Genomic DNA, 22,869 nt, shown 5'->3' on the forward strand with positions numbered 1-22,869 from the left:
ATGCCCTGCCCAGGGCCAGGGCACAGCTGCCCCGCTCCCCGGCGTTCAGGAGCTCCGGCCCGGAGCCCCCGGCCCCGGCGGCCGTGCATCGGGCTCCGGTTCCCCTGGCGCGGGGGCGCGAGGCTGCGGCGGCCCCCCGGGCGCGGGGCTTTCCCCGCCGGGCGATGAGCTCAGCGCGGGGCGCAGCCAATGGCAGCGGCGGCGGAGCCGGGGATTTCCAGCGCCGCCGCCTCCGCGCTGCCCCCGGCGCGGCCCGGCGCGGCCCGGCCCGGCTCGGCGCGGCACGGCGCGGCGCGGCGCGGCTCGGGAGGCGATGCGGCAGCCCCGGGGGCGGCAGCAGCGGCGGGAGCGGGGGCCTCTGCCGCCAGGTGAGGCGCGGGGCCGCTGGGCGGCGGGCGCGGGGCCGCCCCGGGCAGGCGCGGGGTAACGGGCCTCGTGTCTCCGCAGGAGCCGCCGCCCCGGACCGCGGCCCGGCCATGGCGCAGGCGTCGCACGCGGACGGTGAGGGCCGGGGGCTCCGCTTCGCGCCGCGCCGCGCGGCCCCGTTTCACAGCAGGGGGGACTGAGGCAGGCAGCTCCCGGGGCGGAGGAGCTTTTGCTCCGGGGCCGCGGGCATCTCGGGCCCTCTGCATGCCCCCTGGCCCCCGCAGCAGAGGGATCCTGGGGGCTTCCTGCGCTGCCCCACGACAGCCTCAGCCCCCGTCCCCAGGAGCTCTCCCAGAGCAGGGGCAGCGCCGGGCGCTGGGCTTGGTGCCCGGGGGCTCCTGCCAGCCCTGGGTCCTGGCGGGTGGCTGGGCTCCTGGGCAGGGGGAGGGAGAGCAGCCGCCTGCGCCAAACTAGAGCCAGCCTCTCCTTTCTCTTCTGCAGAGGATTTAGGTGAGTGACCTCTGGGCGTGGGGGTGCGGCAGGAGCAGGTACGTGCAGCCCTGGGGCTTGCCAGGGCGGTCGCAGCCTGCGGGACCCGCTGGCTGGCGTGACGGTGACAGGGGACGGCGGTGCAGTCTGTGGGGTCGGGGCAGCTTCCAGCCCCTGCGCCCCCCTGCCCAGAGCCCAGGCCAGGGGACCCGTAGGTGCTGCCAGCTGCTGCAAGGCCATGGAGACGGGAGAAGCTTGCCGGCCCCCGCGGAGCCCTGGGGTCTGGGCAGGAGTGATTCCCCCGATGCGGCTCCACCTCTGCCTTCGGGCCTGTCCTCTTGGTGCCATGATGCAGGAGCTGGGCTGGGGCAGAGGAGCCCTACCCTAGGCAGACACGGAGCAAAGGCCACTCGCTGGCTGCCGCAGGTGCTGGCAGCGCCCTTTGCTGGGCGCTCGGGGAAGCGAGGCTGTGCCCAGCCCCTGCCCCTTCTCCTTCCACATCCACCTGGCAGCAGAAGCCTTGGCCGACTCAGCCTGGCTCCCCTGGGCTGGGTATGCCCTTGCCTGCAGTTCAGGCCAGCGACCCTGGCGCGCAGTTACTGACTGCTGTCGCAGGGCTTCATCTACACTAGGGGAGGAGTGTCCTGCTGGGAGGTGTTGGGTGGGGCCCGGGACTACTTCTAGCAGTGCCCTGGGCATGCCCATGCTGCAGCAGCCAGGCTGGAAGATGCCCCCCTCCCTCCCTCCCTGAGATTGAGTCCCTGGATCAGCTCCCCTGCTGCAGGGGCTGGGTGGTGCTGGAGCTCAGGCCAGCGGCTTTGCCCACATCTGTTACCTGGCAGCAGGCACGTGCCGGGAGGAAGGCGGGCATTGTGGCAGTGTGTGCAGGGCAGGGCTCAGAGGCCAGGGTGGGCAGCCCTGTGCATGGCTGTGGCTGGCAGAGGGCTCCTGCCACCACATCCCAATGCTGCCTGTGACTCGTGCCAACCCCTGGCTGCTCCCGCTGCCCCCGGGCAAGTCTCTGCAGCTGTGCCCTGATGGTGCCCCCCCCACCACAGAGATCATTGAGGAGCTGATGAAGGAGGATGGATTCCAGCCGGATGCCCCGTCCTTCCTGCCCAGGCCTATGCCCAAGGGCCCGGCCAAGTTGGTGCCCCGGGGCTCGAGCCCCATGGTGCCCACGAGATCGCTGCGCCACTCACAGCCTCTGGGGTCCGGCTCGCTGCCAGGGACTCTGGGGCCCTTTGGAGACTCCCCCCTGCTGCCACCTGTCTCCCGGGGCCCCCAGCTCACCCAGAGCCTGGGCAACCTGACGCTGTCGCCGAGGCTGGTGCCACGGGGGACGCCGCTCCCGTCCACCGCCGCGCCCGCCCAGCACCACTGGTCCATGCCCACGGCCAAGGAGCAGCTGGAGGACATGCTGGAGCCGCCCAAGCTGGTGATCACAGAGCAGCCGAAGCAGCGGGGCATGCGCTTCCGCTATGAGTGTGAGGGCCGGTCAGCTGGCAGCATCCTGGGCGAGAGTAGCACTGAGGCCAGCAAGACCCTGCCAGCCATCGAGGTGAGGAGGGGGCAGGGCACTGGGCAGGGGCCCTGTGCTCACCCCCTGCCCCCAATAGCTCCTGCTGGACAGCCAGGCAGGCCTGGCTGGGTTACCCCTCCTCCCCTCCCACCCCCACGATGGGGTAGGACCCTGGACCCAGGCACCATCACATCTCCCCCAGCCAGGGGCAAGTGTGGGGGCACCTCTGGACCCTGTGCTCCACTTTCTCGTACAATGAGAACTGGACTTCCCGCTGGAACAGGGCTGAGCTGTTTGGCCTGGCCTGGCCGCAGGGGACCCAACCTGCCCTGGGAGAGGGGCTGGGAGCCCCCTGTCCAGGGTGGGGGCCTGGTTTCTCTCCCTGTTATCCCTGTATCAGCCTCCCCCACCCCATCCCCCTGCAATGAGCCTCTGGCGTCTCCCCAGTTGCTGAACTGCCAGAAGATCCCAGAGGTGAAGGTGACGGCCTGCCTGGTGTGGAAGGACTGGCCGTTCCGTATCCACCCCCACGGCCTTGTGGGCAAGGACTGCAGCAATGGGCTCTGCGAGGTCACCCTCAAGCCCCAGACCAACCCCAAGCACAGGTACCAGCCGCGCAGCCCTGGGGGTTGGGAGACTCCTCCACATGGCCCCGTCCCGGGGGTGGCCTAGGCTCGGTATCTGGGGCCCTTGGACAGTCGTGGCCTGACAGCGATTTCCCAGTGCTGTGGCTTCTTCCTCGCTGTTCCCTGCCCTTGGGCTAGAACGGAGCCCCTGGCACCCCAGCCCCTGTCTGCTGGAGGAGCCGGAGCTGCGGTGCCCCGGGCTCCGTCCCGCTGGCTGGGGACCAAGCACCTCCCAGGAGCTGCTGCCAGGGGTTGGGGTGGGAGAGCCAGGTGGTTCGGGGTCCTGGCCCTGGGACCAGAGCAGCCCCTCCTAGGTTGCAGCCTAGGGGCACACACCAAGCCAGGGGGCCCCATGCGGAGGTGGAGGCCTGTCCAGGCAGGGCAGAGGCATGGGTACAGGGTCGGAGGGGCCTGGGGGTGTCCCCGTGAGGCCTTGGTGGGCTCCCAGATCCCCTCAGAGCTCCTCCCACCTGGCCTCTCAGCTGGCTGCCATGTGGGGAAGGTGAAGGGGCCCTGTGGAGCTGGGGCCAGGCAGAAGGTGGGGACTGGGCATCCCCGTGTCTCTCTCTGGGCCTGGGAGAGCTCTGAAGGAGGCAGAGGGATCGGAGGAGGAGCCCCAGGGGGAACCATGCTCAGTAGTGGCTGGACCAGTGGGGCCAGGGCTGGGGCTGGCATGGCCCCTGGGTGCTACATGGCAGCACCCCATGCAGTGGTGCCCCCTCCGTGGCTGAGGGCAGGGAAGGAGGGCAGCTCATGAGCACAACGGAGCTTGGCCAGCCTCCAGCCCATGCCCTCTTGGCCCTGGCAGCTTCAGCAATCTCGGCATCCAGTGTGTGAAGAAGAAGGAGATCGAGGGAGCCATCGAGAAGAAGCTACAGCTGGGCATCGACCCCTTCAAAGGTGGGTGACCCGGGGGGGGGGGGGGGGGGCACACCCGCTGCCTGCAACCCAGCCCAGCCCAGGAGCTCCGAGGGGATCTGGGAGCCCACCAAGGTCCCATGGGGACACCCCCAGGCCCCTCTGACCCTGTGCCCTGCATCCCAGAGCTCCTCTGCTGGCCTGGCCCCACCCCGGGTTTGCAGGGGGTGTTGCGCACCTGGTTCTGGAGGCAGGATGTGGAGCGGGTGGGTGGCACAGTCGAGTCGTAGCTCAGGGCTTGCAGCTGTCTGGATTGGGACCATGGGGCTGGACAGTCTCACTCTCCTGGTCCGGAATTGCTTTTTCCTTTGCGGGGAGGAGGTCCCCAGGCTCCAGAGGGACCCACGGCCTCCCCTCCCACTGGAAAGGGGGCAGGGACGGTCACGTTGGGGCCATCCAGGGTGGGGGGAGACCCTGTGCTGCAGCTGGGGGTGGGGGCACTCACTCAGCAGCCCCACTCGCTGCGTCTCCCCCCACAGCTGGCTCCCTGAAGAATCACCAGGAGGTGGACATGAACGTGGTGCGGATCTGCTTCCAGGCTTCCTATCGCGACGCCAGCGGGCAGACACGGCACTTCAGCCCCGTGCTCTCCGAGCCCATCTTTGACAAGAGTAAGTGGCCAGGGTGGGGGCTGGAGGGTGGCTGGGCAGGCTAGGGGCTGTGGCCGTGGCCTGCCTGGTACCTCGGCTTCTTGTGTGGGTCCCACGCGCAGGCAGTATCTGCTCGCCTGGCTGGCAGCTGCTTTCCTGTGTGTCCTGGCCCCCATACTGCTCATGGCAGACAGATGCTCCCATGCACTGGAGCACAACCTGGGGGATCGTGGTTCGCCACGGGTTTTGGACAGGCCTGTCCTGGTGCGGCTGGGGCTGCTCCCTCAGGCTAGGCTCCCATGCCATACCGCTGCCTCTGCTTGAGCCTGTGTTGGTGCACACAGAGTCCACCAACACGTCGGAGCTGCGCATCTGCCGCATGAACAAGGAGTGCGGGCCCTGCGCGGGTGGGGAGGAGATGTACCTGCTCTGCGATAAGGTCCAGAAAGGCAAGTGGGGGACTACAGCTCAGCCTCGCTGCCCTGGGTGGGGGGTCCTGGCGGAGGGGACAGCTCCAGCTGCAGCTCAGAGGAGGGGTGGGAGCCCGTCGAGGGGGCCTGGAGCTGGGGTCAGGAGGGTGGTGGGGTGTGGGGGGTGAAAGGGGGTCCCCCAGCTGCCTGTGAGGGACTTGGGGACTGCAAAGCCCCAGCTACAGCTGGGCGCAGGGAAGAGACGGGAGGTGTCCGAGCTGCCTGCATCTGGTGCCCAGGCCTGGACCCGTTCCTGGGGGGGCCGGGCCAGCCCCATCTGCTGGGAGGGGTGCAGAGGTCCATGTGCCCCTGCCCAGCCTGGCCCTGTTGCCCCCTCACCCCACACCCCCTGCAGAGGACATCGCTGTCATCTTCCGGAAGGATACCTGGGAGGCCAAGGCCGACTTCTCGCAGGCCGACGTGCACCGCCAGGTCGCCATCGTCTTCAAGACACCCCCATACCAGCACCTGGACATCCCTGAGCCTGTGGAGGTGGCCGTGTTCCTGCAACGCCTGACTGACAGTGTCTGCAGCGAGCCCTTCCCCTTCACCTACCTGCCCAAGGACCACGGTAACCCCCGCCCTGGGATCGGCACCCCAGTCACGGCCCCCTGAGAGTGGGAGAGGGGCACAGAGCCCCCGTGCAAGGGTGCTAGCATGCAGTCCCTGCGGGTAGCAGCCTCCTGCACTCGGGCAGGGGACAGGCTGGGTCTGGCTGACACCCTGCTCGGCTCCGTCTTCTCTGCAGATGCCTACGGGGTGAATGTGAAGCGGAAGCGGGGGATGCCTGACGTGCTGGAGGAGCTGTCTGGATCCGGTGGGTGCCACGGGGGCTCTGGGCTGCCTGGTGGAGGCTGGGACCCTCCCCTGCACCCAGCAGGGTCCCCTCAGCTTTCCCCTCCCTGCGGAGGCATCGCACCACCCGGGCCCCTCTGCGGAGCGGTGCTCCCAGCCCACGTGGGGCCAGGGGCTCTGAGGCTTCCTCTTCTCTCTCCCTTAGACCCTCATGGGATCGAAGCCAAGCGGCGGAAGCAGAAGCCAGCCTACATGGACCACTTTGTCACGCCCCAGGTTGCAGGTCAGTCCAGGACCAGAGGACGTGGTGCCCATGGGGCCTGCCCGGAGCCCCTGGCCAGCTGTGCCGGGCACCAGAACCCTCCCCTCTGCGAGGACGCAGCTCTGCCATCCCGCTCTGCTCTGCTCTGGGGCGCGACCCGACTGGGTCTTTGTGCTCTGGCTGCAGAGGACGCGTTCTCCCTCCTGGCCCCCGCGGAGCCCATGCCGATGCCGATGCCCGAGGCCTTCGAGTACTGCCTGCCCCAGGACTACCCCCCCTACGGCTGCCCCAGCCTGCGGGACGTGCTCCTGCCCTCCTGCGCTGTCACAGACTTGCCCGCTTGCCTGGACCCCGAGTTCCCGCCGGACATGTATGGCCCCCCGGCCAGCAGCGCGGCCCCATTTCTGGTGCCCAGGGAGGTCCCTGCGGGGGACACCGAGGGCACGGCCAGCCTGGTGGGAAGCAACATGTTCCCCAGCCAGTTCAAGGAGGCCTGCGAGCGGGCGGAGCTGGAGCTGCGGCTGGGGGATGCATGAAGGTGGACGAGCCCCAGCTCTGGCCTGGCCGCGGATGGACTGGGAATGGTCTTGGCATCAGAGCAGGGAAGGGAAGGTTCTCCCCGTGGTGGCTGCGGTGGGGCAGGGGGCGCTCAGCTCCGGCAAGGGGAGCGGGGAGGGAGTGACACCCCCAGCTGTCCCCCCCACCGCCGGGGGTGGGTGAAGGCCCCGGCCCCGCAGCCCTTCGGTTGGAGCCCGGCCCCAGGCCGCGGCGCCGGCTGGGTGCAGCAGTGGGGCGCAGGCCCCGGGGTCATGCTTTGCACTATATTTATGGGGCTGCGCAGGGCCCCCGCCAGGGGAGAGGGGCCGCCCCCACCACCCCGGCAGCAGGGGCTGGTCCCGGATGGGTCGTGCCAGGAGCCTGCGGCGGGCCCGGAGCAGCCGGGTGCCAGGAGGGGCCGTCCCGGCGCCTGCTCCCGGTCCGACTTCACCTCGTGCCTTGTTTCCCGACCTGCAAGACGAAGACACTGCAGCCCCCTGCTCCCCCCGCCCCGCCCCGCCCCGCCCAGGGCGCTGTGATGGGCATGAATAAAACTCCTGCAACCGCTTGCTGGTCCGCGTCGCCGGCTGAATGGTCCGGGCCGCCCGGCGGGGGCACCCGCAGGACCGGGGTGGGGGGAGCCTGGGGGCCGCCCCGTTCCCGGCTGCTCGCTGCAAGCAGCCAGGCGCCGGCGGGGGCTGGGGCGCAGGTCCCGGCCCCGTGCCCGCCCCAGCGCGAGCGGGGCCAGGACTGGCTTTTGCGGCGGTTCAAGGACGAAGCTTTGCGTCCGAAGCCAAACCAGGCAAGGCAACGCCAGAGCCGTGGGCGGCGGCGGCTGCGCCCACCCGGGGCCTCACGTGTCCAAGGCCCATGGCAGGCTCCGAGGCGGGGCCAGGCCCGGGATGCCCCCGAGGCTCGCCCCACGGCCGCAGCAGCCAGCTGGGGACGAGTCTCCCCGGACAGCCGAGACCTCCCCACTCGGAACACGACCCCGGCGGGCCAGGAAGGGGCCACCCCTGCCGCCGGGGAGCCGCCTTGGCGGTCGCGGGGCTTCCCCCGCCACGACAGGCTGGGCCGGGCCGGTCCCAGGGCTGCTCCCCCGAGTCGGGGCGTGGCCCTCGCCGGCCCACGGGGCGGGGCGGGGCTCCTCTCCCCCCGCCCCACGGCGGACACGTGGCGCCCCCTGGCGCGCCGACCGCGCCATCGCGCCCCGGGAGCGGCCGGGATTGGCTGAGCAGGCAGGCGCCGCGTGACAAGCTTCAGCCTATCACGAGGCAGCGCCGCGTCTCACCCAGCGTCCCCGCGCTTCCGGTTCCGGGTCATTGAGCGCGGTGGTTTCCGGTGAGTGATTAATGGCGCCGCGGGTACGGGGCTGTTGTCCGGCGGGGGGCGCCGCGCCGTTGCTTCCTGCCCCGGTTCCCCTCGGCACCGTCCCGCTGCCTGGGTCCGGCCCCTTACGGGGGCGGGGCGACGCCGTGCACTGAGGCCCAGGGCCCTTCCGTGACCGCCTGGCCCGGTCCCTGCCCCTGCCCCTGCCTCCGCCCGGAGCCGCCTGCCCCTCGCGCGGCCCTGGTGCTGCCCGCACAGACCGGCCCGGCCCGGCCCCGAGCCCCCGGGGCGGAGCACTCATCGCCCGCGCCGCGTGTCTCGGCAGCTCGGCGCCGGCAGGATGTGGCACGAGGCGCGGAAGCACGAGCGCAAGCTGCGCGGGATGATGGTGGACTACAAGAAGCGCGCGGAGCGGCGGCGCGAGTACTACGAGAAGATCGTGAGCATCCCCCGCGGCCCCCGCGCGCGCCGGGCAGGGGGAGGCGCCCCGGGGCTCGTCTGGCGCTGCCTCCCTCGGCCGCGAAGCCCTGGGCCGACGCGCCCTGCTTCAGCCGACGGCGCCGCGCGCGTCCCCGGGCGCGTCCCCGGGCGCCGCAGGAGGGCGCGCGGCGGCGTTGTGGGGCTCTCCAGCCCCCCCGGGCGGGACGAGTGACGCCCGTGTGTCTCTTGCAGAAAAAGGACCCGGCGCAGTTCCTGCAGGTTCACGGCCGGGCCTGCAAGGTGCACTTGGATTCTGCGGTGGCTTTGGCAGCGGAGAGTCCTGTCAACATGTGAGTAGCTTTGCCGCGTGGCCGGCGCAGCGGTGCCGGGTGGAGCAGACTCGGAGCCCGCGCTGCCCGGGTTTTCCCCCCAGAAGGAGAGCATGTCCAGCGGCCCCCCCTCGCCCCCTGCCTCCCCTCGTGCAGCTGCCTGGCTCTGGCTCCTTTCCCTTCGTGGCTTTGCTGCTCGAAACAGCGCGCAGGGGCCAGCTGGTACAGGGCACGCGTTCCCTCCTCGCAGCTTCGTTTAAAAATAGAATCAAATCTGGGCCGTTCCCTGCGTGAGGAGCAGGGCCCCACGTGCTGCAGGCTTCTCCCACAGCCCTTCGAAACCAGTCCACGTCTCATCTCCCCGCTGGGGGAGAGCCCACGTGTTCTGGAGGCTTGTTGTGCGAGGAGGAAGGGCGAGGCTCCGGGCAGGAGGAGCTGAGCTGTGGACCCTGGCAAGGACCACGTGGGGCCCCGTTGCGTGCTGTGGCCCAGAGGCAGCTCCCAAAACCTCCTCCCAGGTGCCCAAGGACTGGGAGCGCCACTGGTCTCCCTGGAGCTGCAGAGGTAGTGTCCTAGCCCCTTTTTCGTGCTGCAGCTGTAGCTCCTAACTGCCCCGGCTCTCTCTCTCTCCCTGCAGGATGCCTTGGCAGGGGGACACAAACAACATGATCGACCGATTTGACGTGCGTGCTCACCTGGATTATATCCCCATGTACACCCCGCCACTGCTGAACCCAATGTAAGCCCCCTCCTCACCCTTCCCCCCAGCCTGTGGGGACCAGTGGCTGCAGGACCACCTGCGTGAGGCAATGGGGCTTCAGAGTTCCCTGTTCTTCGTGCCCCTGCGGGTGGAGCTGGCTCCCTCAGGGCAATCGCTGGGTTGTGGGAGAGAAGAATTCCTAAGAGCTCTTACAGCGGAGACTTGCTTGGGGTCTAGGTGGCCTGGCTGCCCTGTCCCACATGTGCTTGTGGTATGCAGTTGGTTAGAGATCTTTGCAGTCCCTTGAATTCCCCCCTGCCCCTCCTCCAACCTGACTTGGACTGTGCAGGAGTCCCCTGGTACGTTCTCCCCGCAGGGCCCCCGGGCATCTTGGGGCTTTCCCAGACACGGTGCCTTGACACACAGGGAGTTGTGCTCCTGCAGGGTGAGAGGACTGAGGTTCTCTGCTCCCCTGGTTCTGGAGTCCTTAGAGCCACCCTTGTGCAAAGTCCGCAGAAGCCAACTGTACGGAGGAGGCTTCCTTGTGCTCATGGGGTTTCCTTCTCTTGGAGCAGCTGCTCTGAATCTGGCACAAGGGGTTGGGCATTGGGGGCACTGCAGCATAATTGCTGTCAGCTCCGTGCTGCCCCTCTCCCCACGCCCTGTGCAGTTGTCGTCCCCCCACTTTCCCCAGCCCCGTGGCAGAGCTGGGCTGATGGGTCGGTCCACAAGGTGCGCTTGCTTGGTAAGGGGCCAGTCATCTTTCTCTTTGCCCGCTGTTCTTCCTCCCGTGGACGTCCTTCCAGCTGTACCAAACCAACAGGGGACTAGAAACTGCTTTAATCAATGGGGGTTAAACTTCCAGCCCCTTTGCGCCCAGGCTGGATGAGAAGTGGGGGCTGTTCCATGCAGTGGCCCCAGGTGCCAGCCTCACTGTGAACTGCCAACATCACCTGCAAGGCTCCAGAAATTAGGCAACAGAGGAGCAGCAATTAATGCTGCCGCTGTTTTCCTGCCTCAGTCTCCAAATCTGTAGGGAGCACTGTGCACAGGGCAACACAGCCCTGGGGGCAGGATCTGGCCCATGGGCTAGAGGTTGAGCACCACAGGCTTTAATAAGGGAATTCCACCAGCCAGGGCCCCCAGTCACAGTGTTGAGCATTTTCGAGCCAAACAGGAGCTGAACCTGCCCCCAGGCGTCCTGAAGAGGTCCAACCCAGCCGGCAGGGCCCCAGTGATGCCTCAGGCCTGGTGGGGTTTCATAGTTTCATAGTAGCTAGGGTCAGGAGGGACCTGAACAGATCATCTCGCCTGACCCCCTGCCACAGGCAGGAATGGATGCTGGGTTCACAAGACCCCAGACAGGTGATTGTCCAACCTCCTCTTGAATTTGCACAAGGTAGGTGTGAGGACCACTTCCCTGGGAAGTTGGTTCCAGATTTTGGCCACCCTAACTGTAAAATATTGCCTTCTGATCTCCAACCTAAACCTATTCTCCATCAGCTTATTACCATTGTTCCTCGTCACCCCAGGTGGTGCAGGGGAGAAAAGGGCTCTGCCTATTTGCTGATGATCTCCCCTGATGAGTTTGTAGGCAGCTACCAGGTCCCCCCTCGGCCTTCTCTTGCTGAGGCTGAACAGGTTCAGGTCCCTCAGTCTCTCCTCGTAGGGCCTGTCCTGCTGCCCTCTCGCCAAGTGAGTGGCCCTCCTCTGAACCCTCTCCAGGCTGGCCACATCCCTTTTGAAGTGCAGCGCCCAGTACTGGACGCAGTACTCCACCTGCGGCCTGACCAGTCGCATAGAGGGGGAGGATCACCTCCCTGGACTGGCTTGAGATGCATCTTTGGATGCATGACAAGGTATGGCCGGCCTTGCTGGCTGCGGTCTGGCATTGGTGGCTCATGTTCATCTTGGAGTCAGTAATGACTCCGAGATCTCTTTCTGCTTCTGTGCTTTCAAGAAGGGAACTCCCCAGCCTGTATGTGTGCTGTGGATTCCTTTTCCCAAGGTGTAGCACCCTGCATTTGTCTATGTTGAACCCCATCCTATTCTCGTCTGCCCACTTTTGTAGTCTGTCTAAATCTATTTGCAGCCTCTCTCTCCCTTCAAGTGTGTCCACCTCGCCCCACATCTTAGTGTCATCAGCAAACTTGGACAGCATGCTTTCCACCTCCTCGTCTAAGTCGCTGATGAAGATGTTAAACAGTGCAGGGTGGGACAGGGTATGTGAGGGGATGGTTTCAACAGCTTCAGTCTTGTTGGGAGACAATTATGGAGTCAATGAGTTGAAAGGACCCTTAAGGGTCACCTGGCCCCATGCCTGGGAATTCCCAGTAGGCTCCAGTAACAGCTGCCTGGGACAGCCCACAGGTGCTTGAGTGACCAGGTCTGTGGATAGCACCACTGTTGCTTTCTGGTCCAGCGTCCCAGAGTGCCTGGGACATCAGACTCACTCTGGGGATGGGCTGGTGGCTGCAGAAGTAGCCTGTGTGCAGCTAGGGGCCCCTGGTGCCAGCATGCGCATTCTCTCCCCAGCTCCCCCGAGCAGGAGTCAGATGAGAGGAAATGTAACTACGAACGCTACCGTGGCCTGGTGCAGAACGACTTCGCTGGCAGTAAGTGGGTGGGTGGGGAGGTCTCTGAGCCCAAGGGAGAGCAGCAGCTCGTGGCAGCGGGGTGAGGTTCCTGATGGAGCCCTGTTCCCTCTATGGGGAAGGAGTGGGTGTCCCTGTGGCCCACCCGGCTCCAGGCCTTGACTGGGATGGGGAGAGTTGTGCTGGATGGCAGCTGAGGGGATGAGCATATGTTTCCTGTGCCAGCTGGGGACAGCAGCGTTCAGCTGCCTCTCCCTGGGCTGCCTCTATAGGACTCCCTCGTTCCCTGCTGGCCAGCTCTGCTGCAGCCTGCAGGCCTCCCCTGGCCCTCACGTGGCTGCCAGGTTGTAACTTTTGTGCTTGTCTGTGTGTGCCTCAGTCTCAGAGGAGCAGTGCTTGTACCAGATCTACATTGATGAACTCTACGGCGGACTCCAGAAGCCCAATGAAGACGAGAAGAAGAAGTGAGTGTGGGCTGGGGGCAGAGGAGGCCCTGGGCGCGATGCTGGGCTGCTCTGTCGCAGGGTTCCCCAAGGGAGCCCCTCAGGTCATGCGTGGCCACAGTCAGGCTTCTGCTCTGTGGGGTTGGAAATGCATCTATTGCTTCAGGGGGAAGCAATTTCCCCAGGGAGCAGTGCCACTGAGCAGTCCATTCCCTTACTGGCCAGGCAGGACGTGTCCTGGCTTCCTCCATAAAGACCAAGACTTTTTCTGTGCCATGGGATGCTCCTATGGCTGTGACAGCTGTGCTTGCTCGAGCACCAGCAGCTCGTGGAAGCCCTTGTTGGGCCTGAGTGGGAGAAATCTCTGCCCTGCAGGATGGGGATTCACCAAGGGGAGGAGAAGGGAAGGAAAATGCCATGACAGGCCAGCCTTGGGCTTCCCTGTGGCTGTGGTGGTCTGTCCTAGCATGGACATGGGTAGGGACAGTAGGTCTGTGCTGAGGCTGGAGGGGGAGGAGGAGGTGACTGTTCTTCTGGAACAGTTCTCTGCTGATTGGCAGTGGTGAGTGTTTGGTGACACGGGGGTTCATCGCCAGCTCTTGGAGGACAGGGGTAGTCCCAGCCTCCAGCTGCCCAATCATGGCAAGCACAGAGCAGCTAGAAAAGGGGGTGCCTGGCACCAGCTGGCTGTGCCCCAGCACCGCGTGGTAACAGGCAGCATCTCTGCAGGCTGGCAGAGAAGAAGGCCTCTATTGGCTACACGTACGAGGACAGCACAGTGGCCGAGCTAGAGAACTCCTTGGAGAAGCGGGGGGATGAGGAGGACTCGGAGGAGGACAGCAACACGGACGAAGACGAGGTCATCCCCGACATTGGTGCGGCTCGACAGCCCTACCTGGGGTTCTACTTAGCCAGGGGAGACTTCCCCTGTGCCTGTGGGCATCCAGCTGCTGGTCCTGGCTCCTGTCACTCCTGACACCTGTGTTGCATGCAAGGAGGCCTGGGGGAGCGCTGTCTTGCAGGATGCTGCCTCTATATGCCTGCCCCAGGAGCCTCTGGCCTACTCTTTGAATTGGGGTTTGTGGGGGGGTCTCAGTTCTGCCTGTGACGCGTCGTCTTTCCCTGGAGTGGAGTAGTCATGGGCCCCATTGCAGTTGCTCCACCCAGCCCTGGTGGCTGAAGCTGCTCTGTTTCAGGGAAGGGGGCTCAGCTGTGCTCCTGGGTCCTATGTGTCACGTCACCTCCTCGGTGCCAGAGACGAACCCCTACTGTATGGCCAGCAGCCTTCAGGCAACGTGCCTTTTCCCTTGGCATGGCATGGCCTGGCAGCCCTCTTGTGTGGTCTGCGACTGTGTGCTGACCCTGTGCTCTGCTTGCAGATGTGGAAGTGGATGTGGACGAGTTGAATCAAGAGCAGGTGGCTGACCTGAACAAGCAGGCAACCACGTACGGCATGGCCGAGGGGGACTTCGTCAGGTAGGGCCAGTGAGAAGGAAGGTTGGCAGCTCCTTGGGCCCCAGTAGTGCTGGCTGGTGTAAAGTCACTGCTGCCTTGTGGGAGTTCAGATGTGCAGGGCCGGACAGGCTGGGGTTGGTGGGAGGATGGTACCACTGTGGCCAGCCCTGCTGGGTTAGCAGGTGCCCTTCACATGGGAAGTGCTAGCTGTGGGGGGGGCTTGGCCCTCCTGGCATGGAGAGGTTGGTGTTACCCCAGCTCTTTGGAGTGCAGCCAAGACCCCACTGCTGCTGTAGGGGCTGTGCTGGGTTGGAGCACCATTTGTCCTGCCAGCACCCAGTGCTTGACCCTGGTGGGAGATCCAGCAAGAGCACGATTCTCCTGTTGAGAAGCCAGGTGCTTGAAGACAGTGGCCAGGACCAGGGAGTTGGAGGCATTTGCTTTCCAGACCTGGGTCAGAAGGAATCAGCCAGCCCAGCTGGGACTGTTCAGGGGAGGCTCTGCAGTCACTGGCCCTGTTCAGCATCTCTCCATTCCTGGCAGGATGCTGCGCAAGGACAAGGAGGAGGCAGAAGCCATCAAACACGCCAAGGCCCTGGAGGAGGAGAAGGCTATGTACTCGGTACGGAAGCCCTGGGGGTGTCTCGGGTGGGCCACAGCCCCAGCCCTGCGTGTCCCGTGCCCAGAGATGCTGTCATCTGCAGTGCCTCGGAGCTCTCTGAGGGGTCCCACTTCAGGAGTGCAAGCAGTGCGGTGGAAAGGGGGCTTGGGCAGACCTGGCTGGAGTAATCAGGCCCACCCCTCACCCATAGCCTGCCTGTGCTGAGCTGGAGCAGATGGACTTCTGCCTGCTGGCTGAGCACAGGGCTTGGCAGCCTTTCCCTTCTGGCAGCTCAGCTCTGGGCCGTTCCCTTCCAGGGCCGTCGCTCTCGCCGCCAGAGGAGGGAGTTCCGGGAGAAGCGGTTAAAGGGAAGGAAGATCAGCCCTCCCAGGTGAGGCTGTGAAGGTGAAATGCTCTCCTAGCAACAGCCCCAGGCTTGTTGGAGAGCAGTCATGGCCTGGCACTGCCTGGGGCAGCCCTTGTGCAACACTGGGGCAGCCTCCTCCATACCCCAAGCCAGGGGCCTCCTTGCTCTGCAAACGGTTACTTCACGCCACTGGCTCAGGCCACGTGGACTGCCAGGGCAGGCTGGCCACAGGGGCCTGGACAGGGCTGTGCTCTGTGCCCCTGGAAGCATCCCGTGGCCAAGGGCTCAGCTGAGCCGGGGCCTGTTTTACAGGTAGGTGCCGCATTTGCTTTCAAAGCTTCCGCTCCTTCACGTTCATCTTTTCCAGTGCACGTGAGGTGTGGTAAAGGGGTCCCCTCAGGGCAGAGTCTACTCTGAGCCCCAGAGATATGCTCCCCCTTTTCCTCTGGTCTTGTCTGGGAGCCTGGTACCTTGCTGTTCTCTTAGTCCTGCTCTTTATTCTTCGGCCAGGAGGCCGACACTCAGGCAGGGGCTCTGAGGGTCCAGGTCTGTGTATGGGGAAGCCGAGGGGAGAGGACTTTCCCATGGAGAGGGAGGGTAGGAACGTACTGCCCCACTTAGCCTCCCTCTGAAGGGAGGCCTCCAGCCTGATGCTGCACCACAGGTTCCCTGATGTGCTTTCTCTTTGCAGCTACGCACGGAGGGACAGCCCCACCTATGACCCCTACAAGCGGTGAGTGGTGGTGGGTGGCAGGAGTGATTTCTTGCACCCCAGGCAGGAGGGTGCAGGGCAGGTCCAAGGGGGCCCACTGGGGTTCCCTTGGGGTGCAGCCTAGGCAGGGCCCAGCTGGGTCTGCACACGTACGGTCAGTCAGGGGCATCTCGCAGTTCCACCCCCACAGTGAATAGACCCTCGCTCCTCCCTTTCCCTGTAGGTCGCCCTCAGAATCCAGCTCGGAGTCCCGCTCCCGGTCCCGCTCACCCTCCCCGGGCCAGGAGGAGAAGATCACGTTCATCACCAGCTTCGGGGGCAGCGACGAGGAGGCGGCGTCTGCACAGGCCGGTGGTGCCCCCGGGAAGGCAGCCCCCCCCGGCAGACAGCGTGCCAGCCAAGCGCAGCCGGGTGGCGCTGCGGCAGGTCATAGCGCCTCCTCCCGGTCGGTAACTCGCCCGCCCAGTGTGCTTCCCCCAACCTTAACTGAGACCCAGCGGGGCCGCAGCCCATCGCCGAGGCCACCTGCCCCCTCGGGCACTGGCCCAGGGAGCTCTCGGCATCCAGTCCTTTCCAGCTGCCCTTTTGCTGTCCGCTCTGCCACAGCCTGGCCAGGCCTGTGCTGGGGGCCCAGTCCAGGGCTCTCCAGGATCCTGAGCAAAGCAAGAGGCTGAGGCCCTTGGAAAGCTGGGCCCAGTCCTAGATTGGACATTGGGGGGAGCAGGGAAGCAGCCTGTCCTGGAGCTGCAAAGAGGGGCTGTGCCCCATTGGGAGGGTGAGCTCTCAGGCCACGTGGGATCCGGCAGCTGGAAAGGGATGCTCTCCTCTACTTGTCCCTCTTTCCTCCAGCCCTGCACTCCCTGCCCTTCCCCTCTCCACCCAGCCCTGAGGGAGGAGCCAGGAGCCCTTGCCCCCCTACCTGATGCCCTGTCTGCTGCAGGGCAGCTGGGGCCAAGAGTCCTTTTTCAGCGCCCCTCATCCTGTGCATGCCTGTGGCCCAGGGCCACAGCACAGGGAGGCGACAGCCCTGGTCCTTGGTGGAGGTCCTGCAGGCCTGACTTGCTGGGTGGGGGTAAAGTGCAGACCCTGAGAGGCCACCCAGCCTTGCTCTCCCTGGGTCTTCCCTTGCGCGGGCTGTGATCTTGAACTGGATGCTTCCCTGTTGGAGCTGGATGTGGCTGGAGCCAGACCCACATCCTCTCCTAGTCAGCCAGAGGCCCAAGGCCTGCTTCCTTCCAATAGGGCAGGGAGCAGTGGCAGTCTCTAGCCTTCCCTGTGTGGTTTGCAACTGAACTGGGTGGGGGGTCTCTCGGGGGTGTGTGGAGCAGTGCGTGGGGCTGAGGTGTGGTGTCACCTGCTCCCCAAGAGAATCCAAGCCCCTGCAGCCTGATCCTCATGGCTCTGAGCACAGGGAGTGGGTGTGTGGGGGAGCTGTGCTGCATCCTTGGGACCATGGTTCAGCCGGACGTGATTTCTAGTCCCAAAGAGCCTGCAGGCAGGGCTGGCGCAGAGTACACTTCCCAGCTGGAGGTGGACAGGACAGGACAAGACAGGGCTCTGGGTGACTGGTGCCAAGTTTGCTAACTCCCTTCTCCTTCCAGGCTGGTTCAAGTCTCTGGCCCCTGCTGTGCGCTGCAGGCAGGACCCTGGCTCACCCACCTGCCTGAGCTGACCCCGCACTGTGTTCTGTCCCCTACAGGAGGCGCTCATCCTCATCCTCGTCCTCTCCATCCTCGACCTCCTCCTCCAGTTCACGCTCCAGCTCCCGCTCACGCCGCGGGGGCCACTACCGCTCCAGCCGCTATGGCCGGTCCCACAGCCGGCGCTACTCACGGTCCCGCAGTCGCAGCCACAGCCGCAGCCGGCGTTACTCTGGGGGGGGCTCGCGGGACAGCCGTCGCCGCTCCCGCTCCTACTCCCCTGACCGGGGCCGCCGCTACAGCTCCCGGCGTCGGTCCAGGTAGCACCACGGGGCGACGGTGCAGCTTGCAGCAAGGCCCCCTCCACCAAGGCAGGGGAAGCAAAACTATGGCACTGCCCTGGGCTTGGGGAGGATGCCAGGTTGGATGGCACTGCCTGTCCCCACCGGGATGGGGCAGGAGCTGAATCCTGCAAGGCTGAACCCATCGTGCCCACAGGAGCCATTCCCGGTCCGGGGAGCGCTATCGCCGGGGCAGCCGGATGGGCAGGCACTGGAGCAGCAGCCGCAGCAGCCATAGTCCCAGTGACTCGCGCAGTCGCAGCAAGTCGGTGTCTCCGCCACGAGAGAAACCGCTGCGGCCTGCAGCGTCGCCGGCCGTGGGGGAGAAGCTGAAAAAGTAAGTGCGGGGGGGGAGGCTGCAAGGCCCTGACAGGTAAGGGGGGTGGTGATCTGTCGTACCTGTGCCATGACTGCTGATCAAGCTCCTTGTTCCCCTCCAGGGCCGACGCTGCTGCCGGTAAAGAGACAGGAGCTGCCAAAGTCAGTAAGAATTTAATCTCACCTGTTTAACTCACATCACTGCCGAACAGATGCGGGGAGCGAGGAGGTGCAGGGCGTGGCCCAGCGGGCGGCCCCAGGCTGGAGAATCGCAGAGCCGCAGGCTCTGCTCCAGCACCTGGGGGTTGAGCCCGGGTAGTGGCGGGGCTGCTTGGAGCAGGCCGTGCTGGTGGCCGGCAGGGACAGTCCCGGGCTGGGCTGTCGGGTGACTGCTATGGGGAGGCAGGAGCCTGGAGATAGGCCCCCCCCTCCTCCCAGCTCTGAGGAGCTGCTGGGGTGGGGGCTTCCTTTGGGGGCACCTGCAGAACTGTCTGCAGGGCTCAGCCGCGCGGGGCTGGGAGGGGTCTGCCTAGCTCGAGAACCAACCCAGTCGTTCTATCTGTCTGTGTCTGACACCTCAGCCTCCGCCCACCAGCTGCTCCCTGGTGGTGGAGCTGCCCTGCTCGGGGACCTGCAGCCTCTGGGGCGCAGGTTAAGGGGAATGTGGAGCTGAGCGCCCCCGGGCACTGCTTCTCCCAGGCCCTGTCTTGGGCAGCAAGGAGCTGCCCCGAGTTGCCAAGGGGGTGAGATGGGGCCAGGGCTCAGCTGCCTGCTAGGCTCCATCGCAGAGAGCAGCCAGGCTCAAGACCAGCCTTGCTGGCTGCTGGGAGCCCTGTTCCTGCGGGGGCATTTCAAGGCCCTGGCAGATGGCAGGTCCCCTGGAGCACGAGGGCTGTGCCACGAATGGCTCAGCCCCAGCTGGCAGGGACTCCCCACCGGCCATAGATACAGGCTACACTGAGGTCCTGGAGCTATCCTTTCCAACGGGTGGGGAGGCTGGGCTTTGTCAGGCTCGGGGCCCAGGCTTGGTAATGTCCAGTGGGGGGTGGAGGTTCTTCCCAAATGCTCTAGGAGCTCGATGCATTGCTTGAAGGGCTGGGCTCCTTCGCACCCTGGAATATCAGTTCCCACCCCTGCGTCTTCCCACTTCTGCTCCTTCTTTCCCAGGGGCCAAATCCCTGTCCTTCATGAAGGAGGATCTGGATTGGTGTCCCTGCTGGGCTATGCTGAGTCTGAGTGGTGGGAGAAGTGCAGAGTGGGCGTGGGGCTGGGGCCAGAGGCTGAACTGCCGCACACAGCAGCTGTTGGCCACGTGCTGCCTGTGCCAGGCTCTGCCAGGCACAGGCTGTTCTCCCCTTGCAGACTTCACCCCCCACTGGTAGCTGGGCAAGCAGAGCAGGCCAGGCCGCAGCACTCAAGGAGGGGCTGAAGCTGTAGTGATGCAGCAGAGCACAGTGCCCAGCACAGGCAGCTGGGATCTCCTTTGCGCCCTCCCTGGGCTCCCTCAGCCCTTCTCTGCTTGCCAGCATGCATGGGTGGGAGGCTTCAGGGGCACGGACTGAGCTCTGCTCCGTCCAGTTTGGCCACCACCTGAGCCCCAGCTCTGCACAGGCTGTGCCCGCTTAACCCCGCGGCTGTGGCTGAGTGCAGGAAGCAGGGCAGGGCCCGTGCAGCTCACAACCTGGCCCCCTGGGCAGGCAGGGCTGGCCCCATCCCACAAAGTGACTCCCGGCCTGGATGGACAGTGTCTGGAATGACCAGGACTTGGAGCCCCAGGGTTCAGGGAGATGGAGAGCTGGGCCCATCCTCCTGGGGGCTGATGGCACTCCAGCAGGGCAGGCTCCATCCCCCCTGTCCCCTCCCGGTGGGAGCAAGGGCAAGTTCCCCAGAGCAAGGAGGCTGCTGGGTGTGTGGGATGCTGCCAAGGGGGTCCTGGGCACCGCCCAGCCGGGTGAGTCTGGTGTGTGTTGCCCAGCCTAGCCCTAAAGGCCTCCACGTTTGCTTCTTTGCAGCCCAAGCTAACCCCGCAGGAGAAGCTGAAACTCCGTATGCAGAAGGCGCTTAACAGGCAGTGTAAGCAGAGTAATCATCCCCCAGTCACTCCCTCCCTCATCTGCCCCACTGCACCTGCCTCACCCCTGCTCTCGCTCTCTCCTCACTCTAGTTAAAGCTGACAAGAAGGCAGCACAGGAGAAGATGCTACAGCAGGAGCACGAAAGGCAGGTACGGACCAGTGCCTGCCCAAGCTGTGGAGCACCCCCAGGGAGCCGTTGGCCTCTGTGGGGCCTGCTGCCCAGTCACTAGGTTGCTGCTCTGGGGTAGGGTGGGGAAGAAGAGCTCAGGAGCATGCACTGAGCTTGGACTGTCTCGCCCCTTCTTGGCACCCTTTGATGGTGCTGTGCACTGTGGGCTGTGTCCTGCCTGGGCAGGAGGCTTCTGAGGCTTGATCCGGATCCATTTTGCCACAGATGAAGCTGACTGCCACAGACTCCAGGCTGCAAAGCTCTGGGGAAGGGGGGGGGCGGGCTCCAGACTGCCTGGAGTGCGGGGAGCGAGAGGTCTGTGCCTGGGGAGGGTGTGGAAGGGGCTGTCCCTGTAGGCAGGCAAAGGCTGAGGCCTGACTGGTGCATGGGTCTTTTTTTCAGGAGCGAGAGGACGAGCTGCGTGCCATGGCACGGAAGATACGGATGAAGTAACTCATCCCTTCCTTTCCTGGGGACCTTATGGGGTGGGGGCTGCATAGGCACCCACCTGATGCGAACTGTTTCCCCACAGGGAGAGGGAGCGGCGGGAGAAGGAGCGGGAGGAATGGGAGAGGCAGTACAGCCGGCAGAGCCGCTCCCCCTCACCGCGATACAGTGAGTACCGGGGGGGGGACTTGGCTTGGTCCCTGGTCCAGGCCGTGCAGGGATGTTGTGGCATCTCCCCTGTCCCCTGCCTGTCCCCTCCTGCATGGCTGCAGCACTCCCGGGAGGGTGCTGGTCTCCAGAGGGGAGGGGGGGTGCGAGGTGTTGCACTTAGCACAGTTTGGCACAGGTGCAGCTCCCACTCTGCAGGCCAGACCCAGCCCTGGCCGCAGCCCTCAAGGGCCCAGCTGGTGCCTTTGGAGCCTCCAGCACAGCTGCCCTGCAGTGCCTGCTGCCTCGTGGGCTCCCATCCGGCCCCCAGTCTGCCTCATAACCCTTGCTCTTTGTCTTGCAGGTCGGGAATACAGCTCCTCCAGGAGGTACGTTCAGTCTTTTGCCCCCTCCTTTCCCCTGGGCAGCGCCAGGCCTAGCGGGGTAGGGGCTGCTCCTTGCTGGGCCTGGGATGCAGCAGTGGTCCAGGCATCTTCTCCCATGGAGCTCTGCCCCACTCTGGTGCTGGGAGCTGGTGGCATAGGCCAGACCTCCCCCCACCCCCGGCTTCTGCTCACTCCCCACTACTGGCTAAAGCTGGGGCAGGGGGTGGAACAGCTTTGCATCCATGGGATGCATCGCAGGAAGCCCCACGGGGGTGCATGGCCTCTTGGGTTCCTCTGTGTTCCTTGCACAGCCTGACCCCTGGCTTATGCCCGTCTTCTGCTGCACCAACCTCCCCTTCTTCCTCCTCCACAGGCGGTCCCGGTCTCGGTCCCGGTCCCGATCCCGGTCACGTTCCCGCAGTCCGCACTACCGCCACTAGCATCAGCCCTGCTGGGTGGAGCTCTGCATCACCATCCTGCTTCCTAGATGCCATTCCTCAATGAAGCAGAACCCTCTGTTCCACGAGCAGCCTGAAGCCTGCGTGGGCAGCAGCCGCAGCTCCTTGACCTCCAGGTGTGGGCGAGAGGGTCTTTGCTTCTACCCTGTGGTATTCCATGGGACTAGAAGCAAGCGGCTCCTGAAAGACAAGGGCCATGTGCCCCAGCTGAGCTGCCCAGCCCCAGGGGCAAGGCCTGTTCTGCCTTTCCTCCACCTTGCTGTGCCCTGCTCTTGTTCCAGGCAGTGAGAGCCTGGCTGCCCTCCAGGTCGTACCTTCCTCTGCACAGGCCTGGCTGTACCTTGGTACCTTTTGGGCCCTGTGATTGTAGAGCTGCTCTGAGAGTCTAGGCTTCCTGGTCTGTGCTCTCAGCCTCAGGCTGTTGGCCCCGTGCCTCTGTCCAGGTCAGTGCAGGCCCCTGGACTGGATGGTAGCCTGTAACTGGGTGCCTTGCTCCTGGTGCCCGCTGAGCTCCAGCTGAGGCGTGTGGAGCCTGTTCACTCCACTCTGGACCTTGCTTAGGCCCCAGATGTGCTGGTCCTGGCCCCTTCCCCTCTTCCCCCCACAGCACAGTACCAGTGGTCCTGGGTGACCTGAAAGGGCAGCGCAGGCCTTGGCCCCAGCCTGGCTCTCCTGTGCTCTGTGTCTGGCTGGGAGAAGAGGGAGAGGCCTGGGCTGTGCTGTGAAGTACAGAATAAATGGGAGGAAGTAGAAATGTGGTGTGAGTCTGGCCTGTTTCTCCAGGGACCCAGAGGGGTGGGGGGCACATGGCTGGACTGCCCTGGGGAGGTGGGGGATCCAGGGGTGCTGTTACCTACCTTGTCTGCATGCCCAAGCCCCAGGTGCCTCCAGGAAGGGCTGTGCACCTGCAGGGCCAGGGTCAGACCTCCTTGGAGCCACTTTGCTCCTCAGGTGGGAGGGATTATGGCTGGCTGGTGCCTGGGGGTGTGCAGCGCACAGGCCCAGGAGGTGCATGTGCCTCTCTGGGAGAGGGCAGAAATAACAAGAAGAGAGAAAATGTGCCCAGTGCTGGCAGAAGTGAGGTGTGGTCCTGGGACAGCTGACGAGAGATGTGAAAGCAACCATAAAACACCAGCAAGGACCAACCTGGGGTGCAAGGAAGCTGATCCCTTCTACTGTGTACTTGGGGCTAAGAGCTGTGGAGATAAGTCTGTGGCCTGTAGGGTGAAGAGGACTGCAAGGGACTGTTCAATAATGAGCAAAGGCAACTGGGGGCTGAGCTGGGGCCAGAGGAGGAAGCTCCATGCAGCAGCGGGGAGGAGGCAGCAGCTGCCAGGCATGGGGCTGAGGAAGGGTGGGGGGGG

The 22,869-nt window shown here is 65.2% G+C and overlaps 2 protein-coding genes across 7 annotated transcripts; both read left to right on the plus strand.

Moving 5' to 3' along the window:
- The first annotated feature begins 239 nt into the window (after nt 1–239).
- Nucleotides 240–7,143, plus strand: RELB (RELB proto-oncogene, NF-kB subunit). Of its 2 annotated transcripts, XM_059719179.1 has the most exons (12): nt 240–368; nt 448–501; nt 868–876; nt 1,914–2,416; nt 2,825–2,982; nt 3,812–3,903; nt 4,401–4,532; nt 4,856–4,960; nt 5,337–5,552; nt 5,730–5,798; nt 5,982–6,059; nt 6,225–7,143. In XM_059719179.1, exons 1-12 carry the CDS (start codon nt 314–316, stop codon nt 6,572–6,574), a joined length of 1,821 nt encoding a protein of 606 aa, XP_059575162.1. In that variant the 5' UTR covers nt 240–313; the 3' UTR covers nt 6,575–7,143. The 2 variants fall into 2 exon arrangements, with proteins under 2 accessions (XP_059575162.1, XP_059575163.1); XM_059719180.1 differs by lacking the exon at nt 868–876.
- Nucleotides 7,144–7,854: 711 nt separating this feature from the next.
- On the plus strand, nt 7,855–22,259 carry CLASRP (CLK4 associating serine/arginine rich protein). Of its 5 annotated transcripts, XM_059719177.1 has the most exons (21): nt 7,855–7,916; nt 8,230–8,343; nt 8,577–8,674; nt 9,291–9,392; nt 11,889–11,968; nt 12,327–12,411; nt 13,120–13,265; nt 13,770–13,866; nt 14,389–14,467; nt 14,764–14,837; nt 15,505–15,546; nt 15,749–15,970; nt 17,225–17,485; nt 17,664–17,843; nt 17,929–17,986; nt 19,837–19,897; nt 19,989–20,047; nt 20,470–20,516; nt 20,600–20,682; nt 21,026–21,050; nt 21,421–22,259. In XM_059719177.1, exons 2-21 carry the CDS (start codon nt 8,245–8,247, stop codon nt 21,485–21,487), a joined length of 1,965 nt encoding a protein of 654 aa, XP_059575160.1. In that variant the 5' UTR covers nt 7,855–7,916; nt 8,230–8,244; the 3' UTR covers nt 21,488–22,259. The 5 variants fall into 5 exon arrangements, 3 of the variants coding, with proteins under 3 accessions (XP_059575160.1, XP_059575159.1, XP_059575161.1); XM_059719176.1 differs by lacking the exon at nt 7,855–7,916 and having other exon boundaries at nt 7,923–8,343; XM_059719178.1 differs by lacking the exon at nt 7,855–7,916 and having other exon boundaries at nt 7,923–8,343; nt 17,947–17,986.
- The last annotated feature ends 610 nt before the right edge of the window (nt 22,260–22,869 follow it).

This window comes from Alligator mississippiensis, chromosome 15, assembly GCF_030867095.1.
Source record: "Alligator mississippiensis isolate rAllMis1 chromosome 15, rAllMis1, whole genome shotgun sequence".
In the NCBI taxonomy this organism is placed as follows: domain Eukaryota; kingdom Metazoa; phylum Chordata; order Crocodylia; family Alligatoridae; genus Alligator; species Alligator mississippiensis.

What these genes read in the sequence shown, in the direction of transcription:
- RELB (XM_059719179.1), top strand. Translation starts at nt 314, where the DNA reads ATGCGGCAGCCCCGGGGGCGGCAGCAGCGGCGGGAGCGGGGGCCTCTG. An exon ending in CTACCTGCCCAAGGACCACG is followed by an intron (nt 5,553 to 5,729) that starts GTAACCCCCGCC and finishes TCTTCTCTGCAG; the next exon opens with ATGCCTACGGGGTGAATGTG. An exon ending in GGAGGAGCTGTCTGGATCCG is followed by an intron (nt 5,799 to 5,981) that starts GTGGGTGCCACG and finishes TCTCTCCCTTAG; the next exon opens with ACCCTCATGGGATCGAAGCC.
- CLASRP (XM_059719177.1), top strand. Translation starts at nt 8,245, where the DNA reads ATGTGGCACGAGGCGCGGAAGCACGAGCGCAAGCTGCGCGGGATGATG. An exon ending in GCGAGTACTACGAGAAGATC is followed by an intron (nt 8,344 to 8,576) that starts GTGAGCATCCCC and finishes TGTCTCTTGCAG; the next exon opens with AAAAAGGACCCGGCGCAGTT. An exon ending in GCAGAACGACTTCGCTGGCA is followed by an intron (nt 11,969 to 12,326) that starts GTAAGTGGGTGG and finishes TGTGTGCCTCAG; the next exon opens with TCTCAGAGGAGCAGTGCTTG.